This window comes from Bufo gargarizans, chromosome 9, assembly GCF_014858855.1.
Source record: "Bufo gargarizans isolate SCDJY-AF-19 chromosome 9, ASM1485885v1, whole genome shotgun sequence".
Lineage (NCBI taxonomy): Eukaryota > Metazoa > Chordata > Amphibia > Anura > Bufonidae > Bufo > Bufo gargarizans.
The window spans coordinates 185,960,933-185,983,257 of record NC_058088.1 but is presented as its reverse complement, the minus strand read 5'-3'; the positions used below and the strand labels follow the sequence as shown (position 1 = coordinate 185,983,257).

At 49.4% G+C, this 22,325-nt stretch overlaps 1 protein-coding gene across 1 annotated transcript; it reads left to right on the top strand.

Annotated features, from left to right (window-relative positions):
* Nucleotides 1-348: 348 nt before the first annotated feature.
* On the top strand, nucleotides 349-21,176 carry GDI1 (GDP dissociation inhibitor 1). The gene is made up of 11 exons (XM_044306488.1): nucleotides 349-618; nucleotides 8,430-8,537; nucleotides 8,658-8,757; nucleotides 13,308-13,442; nucleotides 13,755-13,953; nucleotides 14,195-14,326; nucleotides 15,436-15,535; nucleotides 16,126-16,297; nucleotides 16,402-16,546; nucleotides 16,884-16,938; nucleotides 18,915-21,176. The coding sequence occupies exons 1-11, from the start codon at nucleotides 574-576 to the stop codon at nucleotides 19,065-19,067; spliced, it is 1,344 nt and encodes a 447-aa protein (XP_044162423.1). The 5' UTR covers nucleotides 349-573; the 3' UTR covers nucleotides 19,068-21,176.
* The last annotated feature ends 1,149 nt before the right edge of the window (nucleotides 21,177-22,325 follow it).

Here is a 22,325-nt window from a genome sequence, read left to right as displayed (position 1 = left end):
GGGGTCACCCCTCTCTGAGGAGTATTTATAGGGGGGTCACCCCTCTCTGTGGAGTATTTATAGGGGGTCACCCCTCTCTGAGGAGTATTTATAGGGGGTCACCCCTCTCTGTGGAGTATTTATAGGGGGTCCTTCCTCTCAGGGGGCCACAGGGCCCGGGCTGAGGGGCCCCGGCCTCACATCCCATTATATAACACGGACGGATACAGGACACGGGAGCATCTCCACAGAGGATGATGCAGGCGCGCAGTGATCCGCATCTGGAGCCGCATCACCAAGGTCATCCACCCTGTCCATCCTCACATGACAGACCTCCCCGCTCCCTCCACACTGAAGGACCGGACCCTGCGCTCCCCCCGGCTACACCCAGACCTCCTCCAGCCCCTCACCCGCCCCTCTTCTCCCCTCCACGCCCGATAATACAGCAGGGGCTGCGGGAGGGGGACTACTTGTCGTCGCGGAGGCGGACTGGGCGGTGCTGTCGTGCAGCCATCTTTGGTCCATTCCGTTTCTCAGCTGCGGCTTTGCTGAGTCGTGTTCGGCAGAGGCGTCTCCGGCTGCGGCACCTGCACCATGGATGAGGAGTACGATGTCATCGTCCTGGGCACCGGCCTGACAGTGAGTACAGCCCGGGGGCTGCCGCTTCTCATTGTGCAGTAGGTTGTGGGCACTGCCATGGTGGGGCTCATCATGTAATGCAATCCCCTGGCACTGCCCTGCAGTAGATATGCCCATGCATACATTATGTGTAATGCAGCCCTGCCTGGCATCCAGTGCCATGTCCTGGGGGTTGGCGCCCATCGCTTGAATGCAGATGTTTCGATTTTGCAGTTTTTTGCGCCCATGCCAACGCCTCTGCCAGTTATTTGGGGTGCCCCTGGGGCCTGTAGGGATGCAGCTGTCCTTGGCATGCTCTCTCCTTGGTGCTGAACAGGTTAATTGCAGCCGAAGCAGAACCCACCCTTTTTGGAGAGCGCCCTGCAAGTGACGGGGGCACCGGGCACCTGGAGGGGGGATCGGGGTGTGTGTTTGGTAGGTTATGGGGGTGCCCCGGTGGGGATGTGCTGCAGCAGGGCCGCCCCCCTCACCGGCTTCAGGTTTCACTGTCAGGGAGGATTTCACATCCTGGAAATCCAGCTGTACACATCAATCCATGCAAATCTGCCTGACACATTGTCACGCAGCAACAGCACGGAGGGTTTGTAACAAAGCAGGGACTGGAGTCACTATAGAGAATCACACAGTAACATGGAGTCAGTATAGAGAATCACACAGTAACATGGAGTCACTATAGAGAATCACACAGTAACATGGAGTCACTATAGAGAATCAGACAGTAACATGGAGTCAGTATAGAGAATCACACAGTAACATGGAGTCACTAGAGAATCAGACAGTAACATGGAGTCACTATAGAGAATCACACAGTAACATGGAGTCACTATAGAGAATCCGACAGTAACATGGAGTCAGTATTATCAGACAGTAACATGGAGTCACTAGAGAATCACACAGTAACATGGAGTCAGTATAGAGAATCACACAGTAACATGGAGTCACTATAGAGAATCACACAGTAACATGGAGTCACTATAGAGAATCACACAGTAACATGGAGTCACTATAGAGAATCAGACAGTAACATGGAGTCACTATAGAGAATCACACAGTAACATGGAGTCAGTATAGAGAATCACACAGTAACATGGAGTCAGTATAGAGAATCAGACAGTAACATGGAGTCAGTATAGAGAATCACACAGTAACATGGAGTCACTATAGAGAATCACACAGTAACATGGAGTCACTATAGAGAATCACACAGTAACATGGAGTCAGTATAGAGAATCACACAGTAACATGGAGTCAGTATAGAGAATCACACAGTAACATGGAGTCACTATAGAGAATCACACAGTAACATGGAGTCACTATAGAGAATCACACAGTAACATGGAGTCACTATATGGAATCACACAGTAACATGGCATCACTAGGGAATCAAACAGTAACGTCAACTACAACTCCCAGCATGCCCAGACAGCCTACAGCAGGGCACGGTGGGAGTGAACCCACTGTGCCACGTGTCCTACCTCCCCTAAGGCGTTGTATAAGTGAACCCCTCCATTCTTCTCTGTACCCCTGATGATGGGGGATAGACTTTCCTGAGGGGAACACCAGGTCGCTACCTCTTGAGGAGGGTAGGCACCCGAGAAAGGTAACAGAAGAACAAGCATAGTCAGGCAGGCGGGGTCGTTACCAGGAGCAACAGTGCAGGACCGAAGAGTAAGGCAGAGGCGTAGTCAGACAGGCAAGAGGTCAGGGCAGGCGGCAGAGGTACAGGTCAGGCAATCCAGATCGGCAACAGGAGAGTCAAGGCAAGCAGGCAGGGATCAGACGGGTAGCAGAATCCAGGAACACACGTGAATATCAGGCACCTTAGCAGGACACAAGGACCTTGACACGAGGCATCTGGGAAGGGGGCTGAGCCACTTATATATGCGCATGAGGGATAGGATTGGTCAGGGAGGTCACATGACCTAACCCATAAAATCCAGGAAGTGGTACGCATCGGCCTTTAAAGGGAACCTGTCACCCGGATTTTGTGCATAGAGCTGGGGACATGGGCTGCTAGATGGCCGCTAGCACATCTGCAATACCCAGTCCCCATAGCTCTGTGTGCTTTTATTGTGTTAAAAAAACATTTTGATCCATATGCAAATAAACCTGATATGAGTCCTGTGTCCGGAGATGAGTCCATCTCTCTGAGTGCAGCACTCCTCCGAATCTCCTCCTTGCTGGCTGACGTCACAGAGCTGGAGCGCCGAAATCTTGTGATGCGCGAGCTAGCGCATGCGCAGTGTTGGCATCATGTTCATTCCCTGTGCTGGCATCAGCACAGGGAACGAACTACGCATGCGCTAGCTCGCGTATCGCAAGATTTCGGCGCTCCAGCTCCGTGACGTCAGCCAGCAAGGAGGAGATTCGGAGGACACGGGGCGGTGCTGCGCTCAGAAAATTGGACTCATCTCCGGACACAGGACTCATATCAGGTTCATTTGCATATGGATCAAAACGTTTTTTTAACACAATAAAAGCACACAGAGCTATGGGGACTGGCTATTGCGGATGTCCTAGCGGCCATCTAGCAGCCCATGTCCCCAGCTCTATGCACAAAATCCTGGTGACAGGTTCCCTTTAAAGAAGTGCTGCAAAAAAACAGCAGCAAGCATGCTGTGGCCAGTGCTGAGATGAAACTGTGGAGCGCATCCTCAGAACCTCAGCATCTACACAGAGCCCAGGACTGCAGCGGTGAATGGGAAGCCCTGGCCACAGATCACCGCTAAGCACGGCGCTCTGGACCACGACGAGACAGAAACTTTTTTATCAGGTCCGGAGCATGAATGTTCTCCTCTGGCTCCCAAGACCTCTCCTCAGGATCAAAGCCCTTCCAGTCCACCAGATAGTAGGTCTTCTTGATGTCCAGGATGTCTTTGACCTCAAATGTCTCGTCAGAATCTTCAGATACCGGAGTTGGAGTAGAAGGAGCCGTAGAGCAGCGATTAAGGACTGCTGGTTTTAGTAAGGACACGTGGAAGGCATTAGGAATACGCAGAGAGAGGCGCAGACGCAACTTATATGTCACTTCGTTGATCCTCCTCAATACTTCAAAGGAACCTAGGAACAAACTTAATACTGGGAATCCTTAAGCGGATGTTTTTGGAGGAGAGCCATACCTTATCTCCAGACGAGGAGGAGTACGAGGGTGTTGACCATAAACGACAAAGAACGGAAGAGGACCCAGTAGACTCACTAGTGTGGTTGTCATAGGAGAACTCAGCCCAAGGTAGCAATTGTACAAAGTTGTCGTGTTGGGCTGAAACAAAATGCCGTAGATAGTTCTCCAATATTTGATTGACCCGCTCTACTTGCCCGTTGGTCTGGGGATGATAACTGGAAGAGAAGTCCAGCTCAATTTCGAGCAGCCGGCAAATAGCTCTCCAGAGTTTAGAGGTAAACTGGACTCCGCGATCGGACACAATATGCCAAGGTAGACCATGCAAGCAGAATATGTGTCTCACAAACAGTTTGGCAAGTTCAGCAGCCAAGGGCAGTCCAGCCAAAGGAACAAAGTGCGCCATCTTGGAGAAGTGGTCTACCACCACCTGGATAGCTGTACATCCGGCAGAAGAGGGCAGATCTGTAACAAAGTCCATGGCAATGTGTTGCCATGGGGCATGAGGAACAGGAAGGGGTAACAACAGCCCGGGTGGTTTGGTCCTGGAGACTTTATTCTGAGCACAGACGGTGCAGGCAGACACATAATCATGTACATCATTTGACAGTGTGGGCCACCAGTAGTGGCAAGACAAAAGTTCTGTGGTCTTACGGATCCCTGGGTGACCAGCCGGTTTGGAGTTGTGCCCCCAAGCTAGAATACGTTTTCTTTTGTAGATCTGCACGAATGTCTTCCCGGGAGGAATGTCTTTTACCAGGACAGGAGCCACTGTGATTGAGCGAGCAGGATCTACAATGTACTGGGGCTCCTCCTGCTGGTCAGGAGAAGTCAAATGACCGAGACAGAGTATCCGCCTTGATGTTCTCTTGGCCGGGCGAAAGTGCAGCTCAAAATGAAAATGGGAGAAGAAGAGTGCCTATCTGGCTTGGCGACGGTTCAGACGTTGGGCCGTCTGCAGATATGTAAGGTTCTTGTGGTCGGTGAAGATTATCACCGGATGATGGGCCCCCTCCAACAGATAACGCCACTCCTCCAAGGCAAGTTTTATGGTCAGATGCTCTCTGTCTCCTATACAGTAATTCCTCTCAGCCGGTGAGAAGAGTTTGGAGAAGAATCCACATGTAAACATCTTGCCCTTGGAACCTTTTTGTAGTAAAACAGCACCGGGTCCTATGGAGGAGGCAGTCCACTTCTAAAAAGAATTGGCAGGAGACATCAGGGTGACGTAGAAACAAAGGACCTTTTTAATTGGATGAAGGCGGTCTCTGCCTCAGTCCAGTCTCTGGCATTCACCCCTTTCCTGGTGAGAGCAGAGATCGGAGATGTAAGAGATGAAAAATTCTGGATGAACTGACAATAAAATTTGCAAATCCAAGAAAGTGATGTATAGCACGAAGACCCTGGGGGGGGGGGGGGGGCAGTCCATCATTGCATTTAATTTCTCAGGATCCATCTGCATCCGAGATGATGTATCCGAGGAACGGTACGGTAAATTTTTCAAAGATGCATTTCTCGAGTTTGGCATAAAGTCGATTCTCTCTCAACCGCTGTAAAACTAATCGTACATGCTTTCGGTGAGTGGTCAAATCTGGAGAATAGATCAGTATATCGTCCAGGTACACTATCATGCAGCCATAGAGCAGGTCCCGGGAGGTATTGTTTACCAACTCCTGGAATACCGTGGGAGCATTGTACAGACCGAAGGGCATGACGAGATACTCGTAGTGTCCATCACGAGTGTTGAATGCAGTCTTCCACTCATCATTCTCTCGAATGTGGATAAGGTTGTATGCACCGCGCAGGTCGAATTTTGTGAAGACCGTAGCTCCCCGGATCCTGTGAAAGAGTTCGGAGATTAGCGGAAGAGGGTATCGATTCTTGACTGTGACCTTGTTCAGACCCTGATAGTCAATACAAGGCCGTAAGGAACCATCTTTCTTCTGCACAAAGAAGAACCCGGCACCGGCTGGTGAAGTAGACTTTCGGATAAACCCTCTCTCGAGATTCTCCTTGACGTAATCAGACATCGCTTGGGTCTCAGGAAGTGAGAGTAGGTAGACTTGACCACGAGGAGGAGTGGCACCAGGCAGAAGGTCAATCATATGGACGATGCGGAGGCAGGGTCTCTTTCTTACTGAAGACATCTATAAAACTGGCATACTTCTGCGGAAGTCCAGGCAGGTCTTCAGGTACAGTAGGCGAGGACGCAGGTCGGACATCTGATAAGCAGGTGGACTGGCAGGAAGATCCCCAACGCAGAATCTGACCGGAGTGCCAGTCCAGAACTGGAGTGTGCAGACTCAGCCGGGGAAGACCAAGGATAACCGGATTCACGGACGCTGGCAGCACATAGAAGGAGATCATCTCTGAGTGCAGAACCAATATTTGCAACTTAAAAGGCATAGTAACAGAGAGCACAAGTTCAGGGAGTTGTAGTCCATTTACGAAGCCACTGACAGAGGCCTTTGTAGACGGATAGTAGGAAGCCGGTACTGATGGACCAGAGCTTGCTGAATGAAATTACCGGCAGACCCAGAGTCCAGGAATGCATGCACAGACAGTGTGACTCCCTTGTGAGAGAGAGTCACCGGAACTGAAAGTTTCGGAGAGGACTTCTCCTTGCCTAGGACCATCTCTCTAACTAATCCTAGACAGGGTCTCTGCTTTGCGGCGTAAACGTTCCTGGTCAGGCAATCAAAGGCGCTCTATTTGCATTGGCTCTCCAGATGGGGTGGACACTAGAGGAAGAACCGGCCTCTGGAAGGATGGAGCCAAACGAGGTGGTCTTCTGGTGCATGCGACCTCCTTAGAATGTACTCTGAAACGCATATCTATCCTTGTGGCCAAGGTGATCAGGTCATTCAGAGTAGACGGACCTTCACGACCAGCTAATTCATCCTTAATCCGGTCAGAAAGGCCCTCCCAGAACACCCCCAGTAGAGCCTCATTGTTCTATGCAAGTTCGGCAGCCAGGGTACGAAATTGGATAGCGTACTGACCCACAGACGAACCCTGCCGTAGACGCAGCAGAGCTGATGTAGCGGAGGACGTGCGGGCGGACTCCTTAAACACCAGCCAGAAAGTAGCCAGGAAAGTCTGCAGATTAGTGGTCTCTGGACCTCCATGTTCCCAAATAGGATTTGCCCAAGCAAGTGCCTCATCAGACAGCAGGGACACAATGAAGGCAACTTTGGACCGCTCAGCGGGAAACTTCTGCCCATACAACTCAAAGTGGATCAGGCACTGGTTCAGGTATCCACAACAGGTTTTTGGATCTCCACCATAGAGTGATGACAGCGAGAGTTGCACACTGGCGGCACACAAATCCGGATTTACCAGGTGTGGGAATAGCAGGAGTAGCAGCGACTGGCGACCCTGCAGTAGCTGGAGAAGAGATGGCATCCAGACGAGTAGCAACATTTTGCATGAACTGCATCATGACATCCTGACGTTTGCTCTTGTGCCTTACTTCATGTAATAATTCCTGAACGACAGGCTTGGGGTGACCAGCGGGGCCATGGCCTCAGTGTACTGTCACGAACCAGCGGGTGTGAACCCACTGTGCCACGTGTCCTACCTCCCCTAAGAGCGTTGTCTCAGTGAACCGCTCGATTCTTCACAGTACCCCTGATGGTGGGGATAAACTTTCCCAAGGGGAACACAGGTCGCTACCTCTTGAGGAGGCTAGACACACGAGGCAGCTGGTCCAGGTGGACCAGGAGGTACTGGAGAAAGGTAACAGAAGTACCAGCGTAGTCAGGCAGGCGGGGTCGTTACCAGGAGCAACAGTGCAGGACCGAAGGATGAGGCAGAGGCGTAGTCAGACAGGCAAGAGGTCAGGGCAGGCGGCACAGGTACAGGTCAGGCAATCCGGGTCAGCAACAGGAGAGTCAAGACAAGCAGGCAGGGATCAGACGGTTAGCAGAATCCAGGAACGAAGTACAAGTCAGGAACACACGTGAGTATCAGGATCTTTAGCAAAACACAAGGACCTTGACACTGAGGCATCTAGGAAGGGGGCTGAGCCACTTATATATGCGCATGAGGGATAGGATTGGTCAGGGAGGTCACATGACCTAACCCATAAAGCCCAGGAAGTGACGCGCGCCAGCCCTTAAAGGGAACCTGTCACCGTGATTTTGTGTATAGAGCTGAGGACATGGGGTGCTAGATTGCCGCTAGCACATCCGCAATACCCATTCCGGATGTAAAAAATCTTTTTTTTTTACACAATAAAAGCACACAGAGCTATAGGGACTGGGTATTGCGGATGTTCTAGCGGCCATCTAGCAGCCCATGTCCTCTGCTCTATACACAAAATCCCGGCGACAGGTTCCCTTTAATGAAGTGCTGCAAAAAAAACTGCAGTAAGCATGCTGTGGCCAGGGCTGAGATGAAACTGTGGAGTGGATCCTCAGAACTACACAGACAGAGCCCACAGCTGCAGCGGTGAATGGGAAGCTCTGGCCACAGATTACCGCTAAGCGCGGCGCCCGGGAGCAGGGTGATGCAGCATATAGTGCTGGTTTGCTTGTGCATATGACTTCTAGTGGACGTAAGGGACCACGTCGGATCTCCTAAGATCCCGTCCTATGTATTCTAGATGCTGCTGACCGAACATTGCTATGAGACTCTGAGGATCATCCGTACAGTATCAGGCAGCTCATATTTTTCTCCTTCCACTTTTCAGGAATGTATTTTGTCCGGCATCATGTCTGTTAATGGAAAGAAAGTTCTGCACATGGACAGGAACCCGTACTATGGAGGAGAGAGCTCCTCAATCACCCCACTGGAGGAGGTACGGGCCACGACACCATATACATTAGGGTCCATTCCTCCTTGTACATGGAGGTTGTATCCTCTTTTCCGTCTCTTATTAAGTTTCCTCCTTAACATGATCCTTGTATTTTATCTCCAGCTCTACAAAAGGTTTGAGATCCCAGATGGACCTCCCGAGAGCATGGGCAGGGGACGTGACTGGAATGTGGATCTGATCCCTAAATTTCTTATGGCTAATGGTGAGTCAGTAGTGTTATAGGGCTCCTGCTTCTACCTCCCGGCCCCATGGGTTATATCCTAGTTCCCTTTTCAGGAAACAAATGACCTGTCCTCAGGATCATCCTTATCAGATCAGTGGGTCAGCAGTTCGAAGGGGCCAGGTGCTTGCTGCAGCCTCTTCATTGTTTATAGTACATCAGTCCATCTACTTGCGTGCCGTCTACTTAGTAGGATATAGCAACTTCATTCCATTCAGGTGAACAGGCGAAGCTGCTACTGAGTAGCCCCCCTAAGGCAAATTATAAAGAGGACGCAGCACTCTCATAGATCAGTGGGTCAGCAGTTCGAAGGGGCCAGGTACTCGCTGCAGCCTGTTCGTTGTTTATAGTACCTCAGTTCATCTACCTGCGTGCCGTCTACTTAGTAGGGTTGAACGGGCGAAGCTGCTACTGAGTAGACCAATCAAGGCAAAAGATAAAGAGGATGCAGAACTTGCATAGATCAGTGGGTCAGTAGTTCGAACAGGCCAGGTACTCACTGCAGCCTGTTCGTTGTTTATAGTACCTCGGTCCATCTACCTGTATTCTGTCTACTTAGTAGGATATAGAAAATTCATTCCATTTAGGTGAACAGGCGAAGCTGCTACTGAGTAGCCCCACCAAGGCAAGCAATAAAGAGGATGCAGCGCTCGCATAGATCAATGGGTCAGCAGTTCGAAGAGGCCATGTACTTGCTGCAGCCTCTTCGTTCTATACAGTACCTTGGTCCATCTACCTGCATGCCGTCTACTTAGTAGGATATAGCAGCTTCGTTCCATTCAGGTGAACGGGTAAAGCTGCTACTCAGTAAACCGACCAAGGCAAATGATAAAGAGGACGCAGCAGTCGCATGACAGCAGTTTAGCAGGGGTGCCGAAAGTCAGACCCCCATTGATCTGATATTGATGACCTGAGGATAAGCATGAGTGTCCTGAACCCTACCTCAATGTACGACGGTTGTGTCTACACTCATACTGACCACAGGCCGGGAGGAAGAAGCCAATTGTAAGGTTTCCCCATTCGAAAACAGGAAGGCGAATTGTGCAACACGAAGAGGAAATCCCTAGATTACAGCTGTGTGGATCCGCTCACATGTGTGCAGTCAGCACGCAGCACAATTATGAAGATTAGCTTCTAATTCCTCCCTGCACTTGGAGCCACGTGGTGGGGGAAGGGGCTGTCTCACCCACCGAGGAAAGAAAGGGCCACAGAACTGCAAAACGCGTCCAGAATCTCATCCAGCACCAGATGTTTGGCTGAGAAGTCATATCTGTCGAGCCCCCACTCTCCTGTAAACATTGGGGGTCATTTATAAAGTCTTTGTTTCCCCTCTGCGCTGCCAGAGGATTCGCAGTCTGTGTGCCCGGAGTGAAAACTATTCCAGCCCCTGAATGCAGTAGTTTCCCCTCCTCTTTTACACCCAGGCCTAAAAGTTAGTAAATTTGTCAGGTCCGAAGTCCCGGCTCCTGCCATACCCCCGCCACCGCGTAAAAACGCCTTTGCGACAAATCATTGTCACACAGGATTTTAAAAAGTCACAAAAAGGGGTAAAAAAGTGTAGTAAAAATCTTCATAAATGCCCTCCATTGTGTTTAGTAAGACTAGTTTTTTTTCATTGAGGGATAAGCAGCTGCCAGAAACATAGGATGCCGCTTATCTCCCGAAGAAATGCATACATGTTAGACTGATGGTAGGTGGAATCTGCCGACAAACACGTATGACTAGTTTTAGGGGTCTTCTGGATGGTTAATTAAAAACAAAATCGTGGAGTGTTCACATGTTGTAAAAACGTGACGTGCATTTGCATGGACTCTGAAGAGGTTTTCTGACAGATTTGTAGTGTGTCTTGCTGTGGATCCGACCACAGATTAGGCTCATTCAGTGGGGCTAATCCACGTGCGGACACCTACCCAAGGAAATAAAAAATAAATAAGCGCGGCCATATGAATATGCGTCGGGATCCCCTGTGCGAACCTACCTTTATTCCCTGACTCCGTCGCCGCTGCAGTCCCTGCTGATCTGCATTTCCTGTCTCGGCTCAGCTCGCTGGGATCACCAAGAAAACCCTGCTCAGCCGATCACAGGTCGAGCTATGGCAGGAAGCGGAGAGCAGCAGGGACCGGAGCAGCGTCGGGGATCGGGGAAGGTGAGTATTGCTTGGATTTTTTATAGTATTTTTAACTCTTTCTGACTTTCCTGCTGTAAAACCCCTTTAAAGGGCTTCTGTCACCCCCCTAAAGTCATTAATATATTTTTTGGCTACTTAAATTCCTTATACTGCGATATATCAATATATAATGCTCTTACTCATTTTCGTTCAGTAGTTTCTTAAAAAAACAGAGGGCGGTTACTTGCTGGTAGCAGCCGCATCCTCCTTTCATAAAGACACCCCTCCTCATGTTGATTGACAGGGCCAGCGAACGCGATCGTCCTCTGGCTGGCCCTGTCTGCGTTCAAAATTTCACGCCTGCGCCGTACCGGTCTTCAGTCGGGATTTTAAGTAGCCCAAAAAATAAATTAAATGACTTTAGGGGGGTGACAGAAGCCCTTTAATGTCTATAAGGACTGTCAGAGGAACTATAAATTCAGCAAACTGGATTTTTTTTTTATAAAAAAAAACTAAAAACATCCTTTGCCCTATATCTTTATATAGGGCCGACCCTTTTCCCCCTTTTTTGTCATACCATGTGTAAATTCCTATCAGGATCGTCTGCCGTGTCCAGCTGCTTCCTGCTTCTGCTCGAGTCGGGGGAAGCGGCGTCCTCTCCTGACCCCTAATCAGTATATAGAGGAAAGGACTGGGTAAACACGGAAGAGTTTGGGTCTTGGAGAGAAAAGAGTTTTTTCCCTTTTTTTTCTATTCCATGCTTTCAATACAATAGAAATAATATAAAAGGAACACGTTGGGTACAGCTTATGCCTAATGCTGGACACCGGGATCCAAAGAACACCACATAGAGAATCGTTGTGTCAGGCCCCTCCCCCCTTGCTTTAGACGTCAGTTTCATCCATTTAGACATTTGCAATGATTTTATATTTTTTTGATTGATTTGCTTCCGAAAAGCAACTTTTTCCATAGTCTTCATTAAAAATGTCCGGCCCCTTTTTTCCTGCCGGTTAGTCTGTGCAACACCTTTACATAGCTGGCTGCCCTTTTGCTTCTCATATAGATCTGATGCTTGTGGCTCCTCTCAGTTCAGGGCTGGGGTCATTTGCTCTGTCTGCTTTGCTCCAAAGTACCATAGTGTTAGAGATACCGGCAGGGAGGGGGAGGAGGTCGTACACCAGAAACTGTAATATAAATGCCAGGAGTTTACATAGCCAAGATACTGTGCATGGCCGTGCTGGGAGAGCTGACGTGCCAACAAGTCAAGACCCCATTGGTTGACCCATCGATTAGGCTGGAGCGGAGCCCGTCGGGTGTCTGGATCAGTGTCCATTCAGGGAGCTGGGTGGTGGATTGAAGGATCAGATTGCCACTTGCCTGTAATTTTGACTGTAATTTGTGTTGCCCTCCTGGCAATCGGACTGTGGCTTGTTTTCTTGATTAACCCCTTATCTGCTGATTTGGCTTCCACTGATTTTCCTGGTATTCTCACTGTGGCTTGTTTCTGGATTAACCCCTCGTCAGCTAGTTGACTAATCTTTGCAGCCCCAGTCATTCTGGTAGGTCTGCTTCTAGCAAGCTCACACCAGTTTTCTGCTACCTCACTCCGCAGACGTAACCTCAGTCCCTTGAAGCCAAGCCTTCTGGTGGGCCCTGGTAAAGAACCTATGGGGTAAGCCTAGCTTGCTACCAACTTAGTGATTACACAGGTGTTGCATTAGTCCAGTAGTGAAGCTGTGCTGTGTACATGAGAGCTAGTGAAGGCAGCAGCATCCTGGACGCACGGATCAAGCATGGAAGGGACATGTCAGCATGAGAAGTTTGAAACTAGGAGCAGGTTGTAAACTGAATTTTGGGCAGAGAAGGGGGCCCGAAAATGAATGAATATTGCAGACTGAAGAATTTCCCCACAAACTAATCGCTAGTGCAAGCAAAACCAACAGTGTTAGCCGTCTGCGCCTCTCTGCGCTCACTCCTTACAATTCAATCTCTTGTTTGCTCTCACTAATGTGTCAATAGTGCAGAACTGGCGTAACATGTACCTAGCAGGTGGAGTGGCTTTTATTGCAGCAGTGAGAAGAACTAACAAAGCCGATCCTATGTTATTACCGACAGGATAGCCGCGTTACAACAAAAACCACTCCACCTGCAATCAGGGGTGGACATGAAGGAGTTTGACCTCCCTGCAGCTTCCGTGGTCTCTTGCTGGGCCACTAGTGCTCATGATGGGGGTCTACAGTATATTAGGGCATGGCTGTGCTGTATACATCATAAGCAGGAGGCTCCTGACAATCACAGCAGGATGTTTTTTTGTTGCTTTTGCCAGTTCATATTGCTCTTGGCTAAGGCCTCCTCTCGATACCCTGATCTCTGGGCGTCCTGCTGGGAGTTGTGGTGGTGATAACCCTGTTCTATCCGTTTGCAGGCCAGCTGGTGAAGATGCTGCTGTACACTGAGGTCACTCGCTACCTGGACTTCAAAGTCGTTGAAGGAAGCTTCGTGTACAAAGGAGGGAAGATCTACAAGGTCCCATCCACCGAAACCGAGGCCCTGGCCTCCAGTAAGTAGTCACCCACAATTGTAAGGAAGAAAGTACCCAGGACACAGCGCTCGAGGAACCTGGCCCTCCATACCTAGAATCATCAAGCACTCCAGCCGCAGTGAAACTTCAACTCCCAGCATGCACACTTGCTTTGCCGCTCTCTGAACTCCCATAGAAATGAATGAAGCATGCTGAGAGTTGTAGTTTTACAACATCTGGCCTGGCAGAGGTTGCTGACCCCTGCTGTACACTACGGCACACAACATTGCCTTAGATTTTCTATCTGCCTCTGATCTGGTGTCGATTTTACCTTCAGTCTCCGTTTTGCAGACCTCATGGGGATGTTTGAGAAACGCCGCTTCCGCAAGTTTCTGGTCTTCGTGGCCAACTTCGACGAGAACGACTCGAAGACGTTCGAAGGGGTAGATCCGAAAAGCACCACCATGCGAGATGTGTACAAGAAATTCGACTTAGGGCAGGATGTCATTGACTTCACAGGCCACGCTCTGGCGCTCTATAGAACCGACGAGTAAGTGGGATGCGCCACGCGCACTTTATCCATTACTTTGGTCTCATGTTTCATGTCTAGTGATTCAGTGACATTGCCAAATCTTAGGGAATTCATCAGAAAAGTGCATTAGTTCTTCAAAATGGCTGCACTTTTATGAGAAGTGACTGTAACTTATAAGGACTAATGCAAGGTGTAATATGGCTTCCAAGTACATACGGATGTGCTCCCCTCACCACTGTTCTGCGTCACTTTTTTTTAGTTATCTGGATCAGCCATGCCTGGAAACCATCAATCGCATCAAGCTGTACAGCGAATCCCTGGCAAGATACGGAAAGAGCCCCTATCTGTACCCTCTGTATGGACTGGGTGAGCTGCCTCAAGGATTTGCCAGGTGGGGGAAATCTTACGTTTGCTGGTGTTATACAGGTTTTTTCTCCCTGGCTGTGACGCACTGCGCAGCGATTGGACAGCGCTACAGCCAGGGAGAAGGAACGCCCAGGGAGAGAAGCTGATGTCTCCTCCCCGATGTTCCGATAGTAGTAATTAGCATACAGCGCGGGAGAAGGTAACGGGGGCCACAGCAGGAGAACGGAGTGGCGCCCAGGAATAATAGTAAGTGCATGGAGATCCCTGGGTGCCGTGGTACATGTCCTGTTACTTAGTTAATAAAGTCCAGACCCATAAAAGGTCCTCTGGTTAATTATCACTGGTGGCACAGTGGCCACAGTCCCCCCCTCCTCCGCCCACTCTCTCCTCATTGGTGGCAGTGGCTGGCCGGCATCACAGTTGGAAGGAAGGAACGCTCTCCTTCCTCCCCGCTGTACGGCTGCGCGCTGTGTGTGATGTGCACGTTGGGCGCGCAGGCGCCTGGCGTCTCCGCTCCTCTGTATTGCCACGGCCCGGCAAACAATCTTCCAGGGCCCGGTCCTGGGCTGCGGCGGTTGGGGACCGCTGATTTATGGCATATCAATACGGTAGGTCCCACTTTTGTGAACCGGTCCTCTGTCGACAGGAACGCAAACGTGCCTAGGGTTAATGGAGGGGTGGCCACGCTATGGGACTTTCAAAAATCAGACGAGTGCGCTCGCTCGTCCCATAGCAGTGAATTTAAAGGATGCCACGCATGCACGGTTTGCTCTTGATTATGGTGGGGGCCTGTTCTTGAGATAGGAGCAGGTTCTACAGGTGAGACTCGCACTTATCAGACATTTGTCAGACACATGTTCAGATGGGAATACCGCTTTAAAGGAATACCCAAGCTAAAAGCGAAAAATGCGTCAGGCCCAATGGATTTATTCACCGCAGAGTATACTTAGGAAACTACATTTGTTGGCGTACATGAACAGTCTGAATGAGAGATGTTTAGGGCCAAGCATAAAGTTGTCTTGTGAAATGGACCGGTTATGAAGGCAGGATTTAAAGGGTTAATCCATCCTCATCCATCTCAACCCTCAGTGAATGAAGCTAATGCTGCTCTCCCTTCCTCCTCCCTCCGTACAGGCTCAGTGCCATCTACGGCGGGACGTACATGTTAAACAAGTGCGTGGACGAGATTGTGATGGAGAAAGGAAAAGTCGTTGGAGTAAAGTCAGAAGGGGAGGTAAGTTCTGGGTGTAACTAGAGGTAGGTGGGCTATCTGAGCAGTGTATGGGCATAAGTTAAGTGTTTTAGTAGAGGGTGTCCCAGAATAGCAATTTATCACCTATCCACAGGCGCTGGTGAGAACAGGGGTCCAGTGTCCCCTGTATGGGCCCAGTTTGTGTAGTGACACTCCAGTCAAACTCTACGGGATGACCGGAGCTAGTGGAGTACAGCGCTCGCTTATTGTCTGCAGTCCCATAGACTAGGGGCAGAATTGGGAATTCTTGAAAGCCAATCCATTCAAACAGAGGACATGAGAGTCATAGTCGCGCTGGTGGTTGCTCCACCGAGTCCTGGGTTTTGATGCAACCAAGGGGGATCTACATGGAGTTTGTATGGTCTTCCTGTGTTTGCATGGTGCCAAAAATGTACTTGCACCTGGTTTAGTGGGTTTAGAGCTAGGCGTGCTCTTTTTCTTCTAGAAGCAGTGGCACTCTTGTCCGTGGGCTGTGTCTGGTATTGTAGCTCAGCCCCATTCATGTTGCAGTATCTGTGGTTGTGCACTATTGGACACGTGCATTTACGCACCCTGCGGGCTGTTTTTCTTAGGTGGCGCGTTGCAAGCAGCTGATCTGTGACCCCAGCTATGTTTCCGACCGAGTGCGCAAGGCTGGTCAGGTGATCCGCGTCATCTGCGTCCTCAGCCATCCCATCAAGAACACCAATGATGCCAACTCTTGCCAAATTATCATCCCACAGAACCAGGTCAACAGGAAATCTGGTAAGAGGGGGCTGTGGATATTATACAACGTGGCATTGAAAATGTCCCGAGGAGGAGTTGTTAATTGTGGCCACTGATTTTTAACTCTTTATCTGCCCCTACAGATATTTATGTCTGCATGATTTCGTATGCACACAACGTGGCGGCACAAGGGAAATACATTGCTATCGTCAGCACCACGGTAGAGACAACTGAGCCCGAGAAGGAGATTGAACCGGCACTGGAGCTCTTGGAGCCTATAGATCAGAAGTAAGGATAGGACAGTGCATTTACAGGGTGACTGGAAGGGATATAGGGACCGGGCGCGTTCTTTTAGACTTTTAGCTTGCCAATGCCTCCAACTTAGACTTAGGCCTCACGGAGTCTTAAACTGGTGACCAGTAGATCCCAGTGTAGTAGAGGCGGCAGTGATGTGGCTCATACAAACACTCGGCTAAGAAAAGCCAAGGATCAGAATACGTCTGCTCTCCTCTGTAGAGCTCATGAGGGGACTTGTAACAGATCAAGGTCTTTTGGTGTCGTTTTCAGTGACGGAATCAATGTCTGTAGTGCAGTTTGATCTCAACGATATATATTCTCATTGCAGATTTGTTGCTATTAGCGATCTGTATGAACCCACTGAAGATGGCTCCGAAAGTCAGGTAAGTGCCTTCTGCGAAGGTTGAGTACAGATGGGGTGGATCTGTGGCAAAATTCAGTTCACAGAGGGTGAAATCTGCTGTGAAATAACCATATTCGGTGGTCTAGTACTATACAGATAGGTAGCAGATCGTAAATGAATTTTTTAGGACGCAGTTGGTCCCGAAAATCCACCTTAATTACTCATCACTCGCCTGTAGAAGAAAGTTTGTATACTAAATGTCGCGAAGTTGTGTGGATCTGGTTTTCTAAAAAATCCTGCTTCCATCCAATATCACATCCTTCACCAGGTGTCCTGTCTGGTCTATGGATGGAACATCACTTCTGCAGCCCATGAAGGTGCTGTGGATGGCGTTAGAATGATTCCTCTCCCATGCAGAAGCCTAAGGGCTCTTTCACACGGGCGGATGCTGCGCGTGGAATCCTCTGCGTGAAAGAGAGACAAGCCGCGCTCCGGACAGCAGAGACACGGAGCATTAACATGATCGATAATGCTCCGAACCTTTCTGTGATCTTTTTACTACAAAATCACGGTGACAACTTTATCTCACTGTGATCACAGAGGGGCACGGAGCATTATCGATCATGTTAACGCAACGTGTCTCTGCTGTCCGGAGCGGGGCTTGGCTCTCTTATTACTCGTGTGAAGGAGCCCTAAATCCATCTCATCTGCACATGCTCCAGGGAGAGGAATTGTTCTGGCCTTGTCCACAGCAGAAGTGACGTCCCATCAATAGCCGAGGGTCCAATCCACGCAACTCTTGGAAGTAAGGATGTCACAACCTTTCTTCTACGGGTGAGTTTATGTGTAATTAAAGGGGCTATCAGAGTTATCTAACAGTCAAGCAACCCAAGGCTGTGCTCCGGTCCTCCCGCTGTGCAAGGGTCACCGCTGCAGCCGTAGCCATGCACTGGATGTTTCTGCTGAGGCCAGTGAGTGGCTGCAGTGGTGAACTGTATGCACAGAATGTCAACGCTCCTGCCAGACAAACAAATAGCAGCGAGCGCCAGAGCACAACAGGGGAGGATCCATTCATTTGTTGCTTTTTTTGGCCCTTTACGAGTGGGCAACCCTAAAAACCCTGTAGGATCCGGGAAAACCCACTTTAAGGATGCAGATTTTCTGCTGTGGAATTCTGGGCAGCAAGTCTGCAGCATCGGAGTGGATTAGACTTTACAAAATGACAATCATCCACAGGCCGCAGAAAACAATTCACGTGGAGACTGTCCTGCAGGATTTTTAATGCATAGGGTAAAATCTGAGGTAAATGTGCAGGAGCATCCACAACGGATCCGCAGCCTGTGCAGATTGTGCCGTGTATTCATCGTGGATTTTCGGCATGGCAGATTTTTTCCTGCAGAATGGACACACCCTAGAAGAATATAGCAACTATTTTGGTCCATGTTTTTGATTGAATCTGCGACGGAGGCTCTAACGCTGATGTGAACGCGACCAACCAGACGTACCACGTGTCTTGTCTGACCCGCTTGTGACATGCACTTTAGCATTTTCCATTGAATTCTATTAGAGCCTAAATTAAAGGGGTTATCCAAACCCTATAATGACCCCCCCAAAGCCCAGGCCCCTCTATTAGGTTATACTTACCCCGGCACTCGCATCGCTCCCCACACGGCCACCGTCGCAGCCAATAGCAGGCAGCGAGGGGGACGAGCCTCCCTAGAACCACCCGCGACAATAGGAAGGCTCATCCACGCCGCGGCCTGCTATTGGCTAACCCTCTCCCCATCCCCGGATGTTTTGATCCGCGGGACAGGGAGATGCAGCGGCGGGTGTCTGAAGCGACGCCGAGGAGCGGGGTAAGTATAACCTATCTAAAGGGGCCTAGGCATTAGGGGGTTGGATCACCCCTTTAAGAGGGATCATTTTCTCAGCTCAGACTGCACTAGAGCCTGGGGCGGTGGTACGGACGCTCCACGGTCTTGTGATCTCACCCGCTTCTTGTTCTCTCTGCTGCAGGTGTTCTGCTCCTGTTCCTACGACGCCACCACGCACTTCGAGACCACGTGCAACGACATCAAAGACATCTACAAGAGAATGACCGGAACAGACTTTGATTTCGAGAATATGAAGCGCAAGCAAAACGACGTTTACGGGGAAGAAGACCAGTGAACGTGGGGAGGGGGGTTGTCGGATCGGGGGTGGGCGGGTTAGCAGTAAGGTACAACTGATAAAACAACTAGGGTGTGTTGGAAAGGAGGGGCAGTCGGAAGGTTTAGACAAGCATGTCGGGGGAATCATGTCTTACGATAAAGTTGGAAATGGAGGTGGCATAGGAAAGGGGGAGGGGGCGGGGGACATATTTGCTAAAGCTTCCATTTTCCCTTTTCGTCCTCGTGATTCCAGGTTAACTTTTTAAGTCCTGGGCTAACACTGTGGTGGAGCTTCAGCCTACAGAGCGCCGCGAGGTCCAGTATCTCGTGGGCCTCATCGAAACGTTTACATTGCTAGTGCACATTCCTTTGCAGTCTCACTAAACCAAGTATAAAACGTATCCCTTACCGCTTGGGCTCAGGCTGGCTGGATCCCAGGGGTGGACACGGACTTGCTTTTCTTCTATAGGAACGGGTCCATTTCACAGACGCTTACGGCAGATTATATCTTAAGTGTTGGGTTAGTCTAGGATATATATATACGTTTATCATAAAGGTGATTTCTCGGGGATAGCAATATTAATGTAAAAAAATAATAATAATTTGAATTCCAGTGCTGAAATCCTTCCAGTGACCCTTGATTTCGGTCCCACTGCCAGGGAGGGCTTCCCACAACACGAAGACTGGAAAGGTGGACGAACACCTCTCGTAGCGTGCCTTCAGGAGAGACTCCTGCAGAACATTTGGTAGAGTAGTACGTACGGAGAGCTGCTTTAACGGGACCAAGGCGAGGTCCTTTAGCAAAATGAGTCTTTGGTTGTTTGCAATTGTACATTCCAGCGCCCATGTCGTAGCCTTCCTCTTCAGCCGCTACGAGGTAAGCTTTTGAGCCTTAGCTCGTATCTCACGCGGGTGGACCAGTGACGCAGGGGCAGAAGGTTTCATATCGCGGTTTTACGCCTGATCCACTTTGTAGATTTCCGAATCTGCTGCTGCTCCTCCATAGCTTCCATGTCCTCCATCTCGAGTGTTTCTCCCTAACAAGTGGCTTAAAAAGTTACACTAAATATATGACCTTCCTAATCCCTAATTTATTTAACTTATTAGTGAACAGGTCGAGGAAATACGCGAAAATAAAAAGATCAGCTCCTAGTAAACGCCGATCGTAGCATCCAGTGGGGTTATGGCTGATGGGTTGCTATAGGCAAGAAATTCTGAATGGATTAAAGGTGCACTAACATTTCTGTCATGTTCCCGTCACAACACTACGCAAAATCCTACACTAAACTCTGAGGAGGCCGCGATTGTGACCGTTTTTTTTTTTCATTTGACGTGCGTTTCCGGTCGCTAGTAAAGGGCAGTGCAGAGAATGAACCCATCCCAACTGTGGAACGTTTTCTCATAGGCGAGCATCAGGGAAGTGACCGTATCAACCAGTCATCTATGAGGTTCTTATGGCCCATGTGTTCCGGGTGCCCTATGAGATGCCTACTAAAATAACGCGCGCACGCCATGTCCTGTTTTTTTTTTTTTTTTTTTCGAACCATTGAAGTTTTTCATTATATTTCATAGAATGTTTGATAATCATTTCGCAGAAGGAATCACCGGCGTGGATCTCGTCCCGCAGGGGGGGTTTCAGTGTAAACCGTGTCACTTATATTGTGTTCATTGTAGACTTTGGATCTTGTCCCGTTTTCGGTGTAGAGTACGCACCTCGTCTCCTGTGGTGGTCTCAGTAGGATATGGTTCTAGTCTGCGGTGGCGGTCACAATGCAATATGGATCCTGTGTCCGGTGGTGGGCCACCGTTGGTCACCATGAGTGTTCCCTAAATCATAGCTCCTCGTCTGTGCGGTGGCCACCGTCAGGTGTGAGGTCCATGATGTTCTGAGGTGGCCACCCTATAGACCGCGGTTGCTCCTCACGTGGTGGGCTTCTTCCAGATACAGCTTCCTCCACCCCGCCGTCTGTACTACTTCAGTTGAACAGTTTGGTTCTCCTTTCATCCTCTATTTATCGGCTTCTTTGCATTGTCCGCCGCCCTATAAAAATACAGAACTTCTTACTCGTAGATATTCCTCATTTACTGTGTTTGACATCAACAATATCAATAAAAAATGTCGTGGAGATTCGGCGTCCTGTGGTTTTTTGGTAACTGTGGGGGATTTACTAAACTATAGGCTACTTTTACATTAGCGTTTTTCTTTTCCGGCATACAGTTCCGTCACAGGGGCTCTATACCGGAAAAGAACTGATCAGGCAAATCCCCATGCATTCTGAATGGAGAGCAATCCGTTCACAATGCATCAGGATGTTTTCAGTTCAGTCATTCACTGATCAGGCAAAAGATAAAACCGCAGCATGCTACGGTTTTATATCCGGCCCAAAAAACTGAAGACTTGCCTGAATGCCGGATCCTGGCATCTTTCCCCATAGAAATGTATTAGTGCCAGATCCGTCCTTCCAGTCTGCGCATGTGCAGACCGAAAAAAAGATGAAAAAAATAAATGCTGAATCCGTTTTGCCGGATGACACCGGAAAGACGGATCTGGCATTTCCAGTGCATTTTTCTGACGGATCAGGCATTTTTAAGACTGATAAGGATCCTGATCAGTCTTACAAATGCCATCAGTTGGCATACGTTTTGCCGGATCCGGCGACGGAACTGCTTGCCGGATCACTCTGCCGCAAGTGTGAAAGTAGCCTATATGTACCAAGATTTTGGCTTCATTTGGAGGAAGCACATTTATTATGGGGGGCGTTTTATCTCCCCCGTAGGCCAGACCACTGACATCAAAAGTTGCAAAGTTTGGCAAAGGCCCCACTTAACCCAAATTTTGCAACTTTTTGCTGGTTTTCAGTTCCGCTCAAAATTGCTAATTTCTAAAATGTGTGGAGTACAAGCTGCCTGGCACATATACTGTATTATAGTCTATGCCAGGAAACTGGCATACATTGTACCAGTGATCTACACCAAGCTGGCATAGATTTCACTTGTGCGCCTCTTAATTATTTGTGCCAGCAGAGGTAAAGTATACCATGTAAAAAGCCAGTCTTAAAGGGGTTTTCCAGTTGTTTAATATTGATAGGTCATCAATATCTGATCTGTGGGAGTCCGACTCCCAGCAACCTTGTCAGTCGGCTGTTTGAAGTGGCCAGAGACATCACGCTCGTCAGTCTCGTGGTCTGGGCGCAGCTGCGATACCAAGCACAGCCACTATATAACATACGGCGCTGTGCTCAGTAAGCCGCGAGGAGGCCACGACGCTCACCGGAGT

What these genes read in the sequence shown, in the direction of transcription:
- GDI1 (XM_044306488.1), top strand. Translation starts at nt 574, where the DNA reads ATGGATGAGGAGTACGATGTCATCGTCCTGGGCACCGGCCTGACA. An exon ending in CAATCACCCCACTGGAGGAG is followed by an intron (nt 8,538 to 8,657) that starts GTACGGGCCACG and finishes TTTTATCTCCAG; the next exon opens with CTCTACAAAAGGTTTGAGAT. An exon ending in AACCGAGGCCCTGGCCTCCA is followed by an intron (nt 13,443 to 13,754) that starts GTAAGTAGTCAC and finishes TCCGTTTTGCAG; the next exon opens with ACCTCATGGGGATGTTTGAG.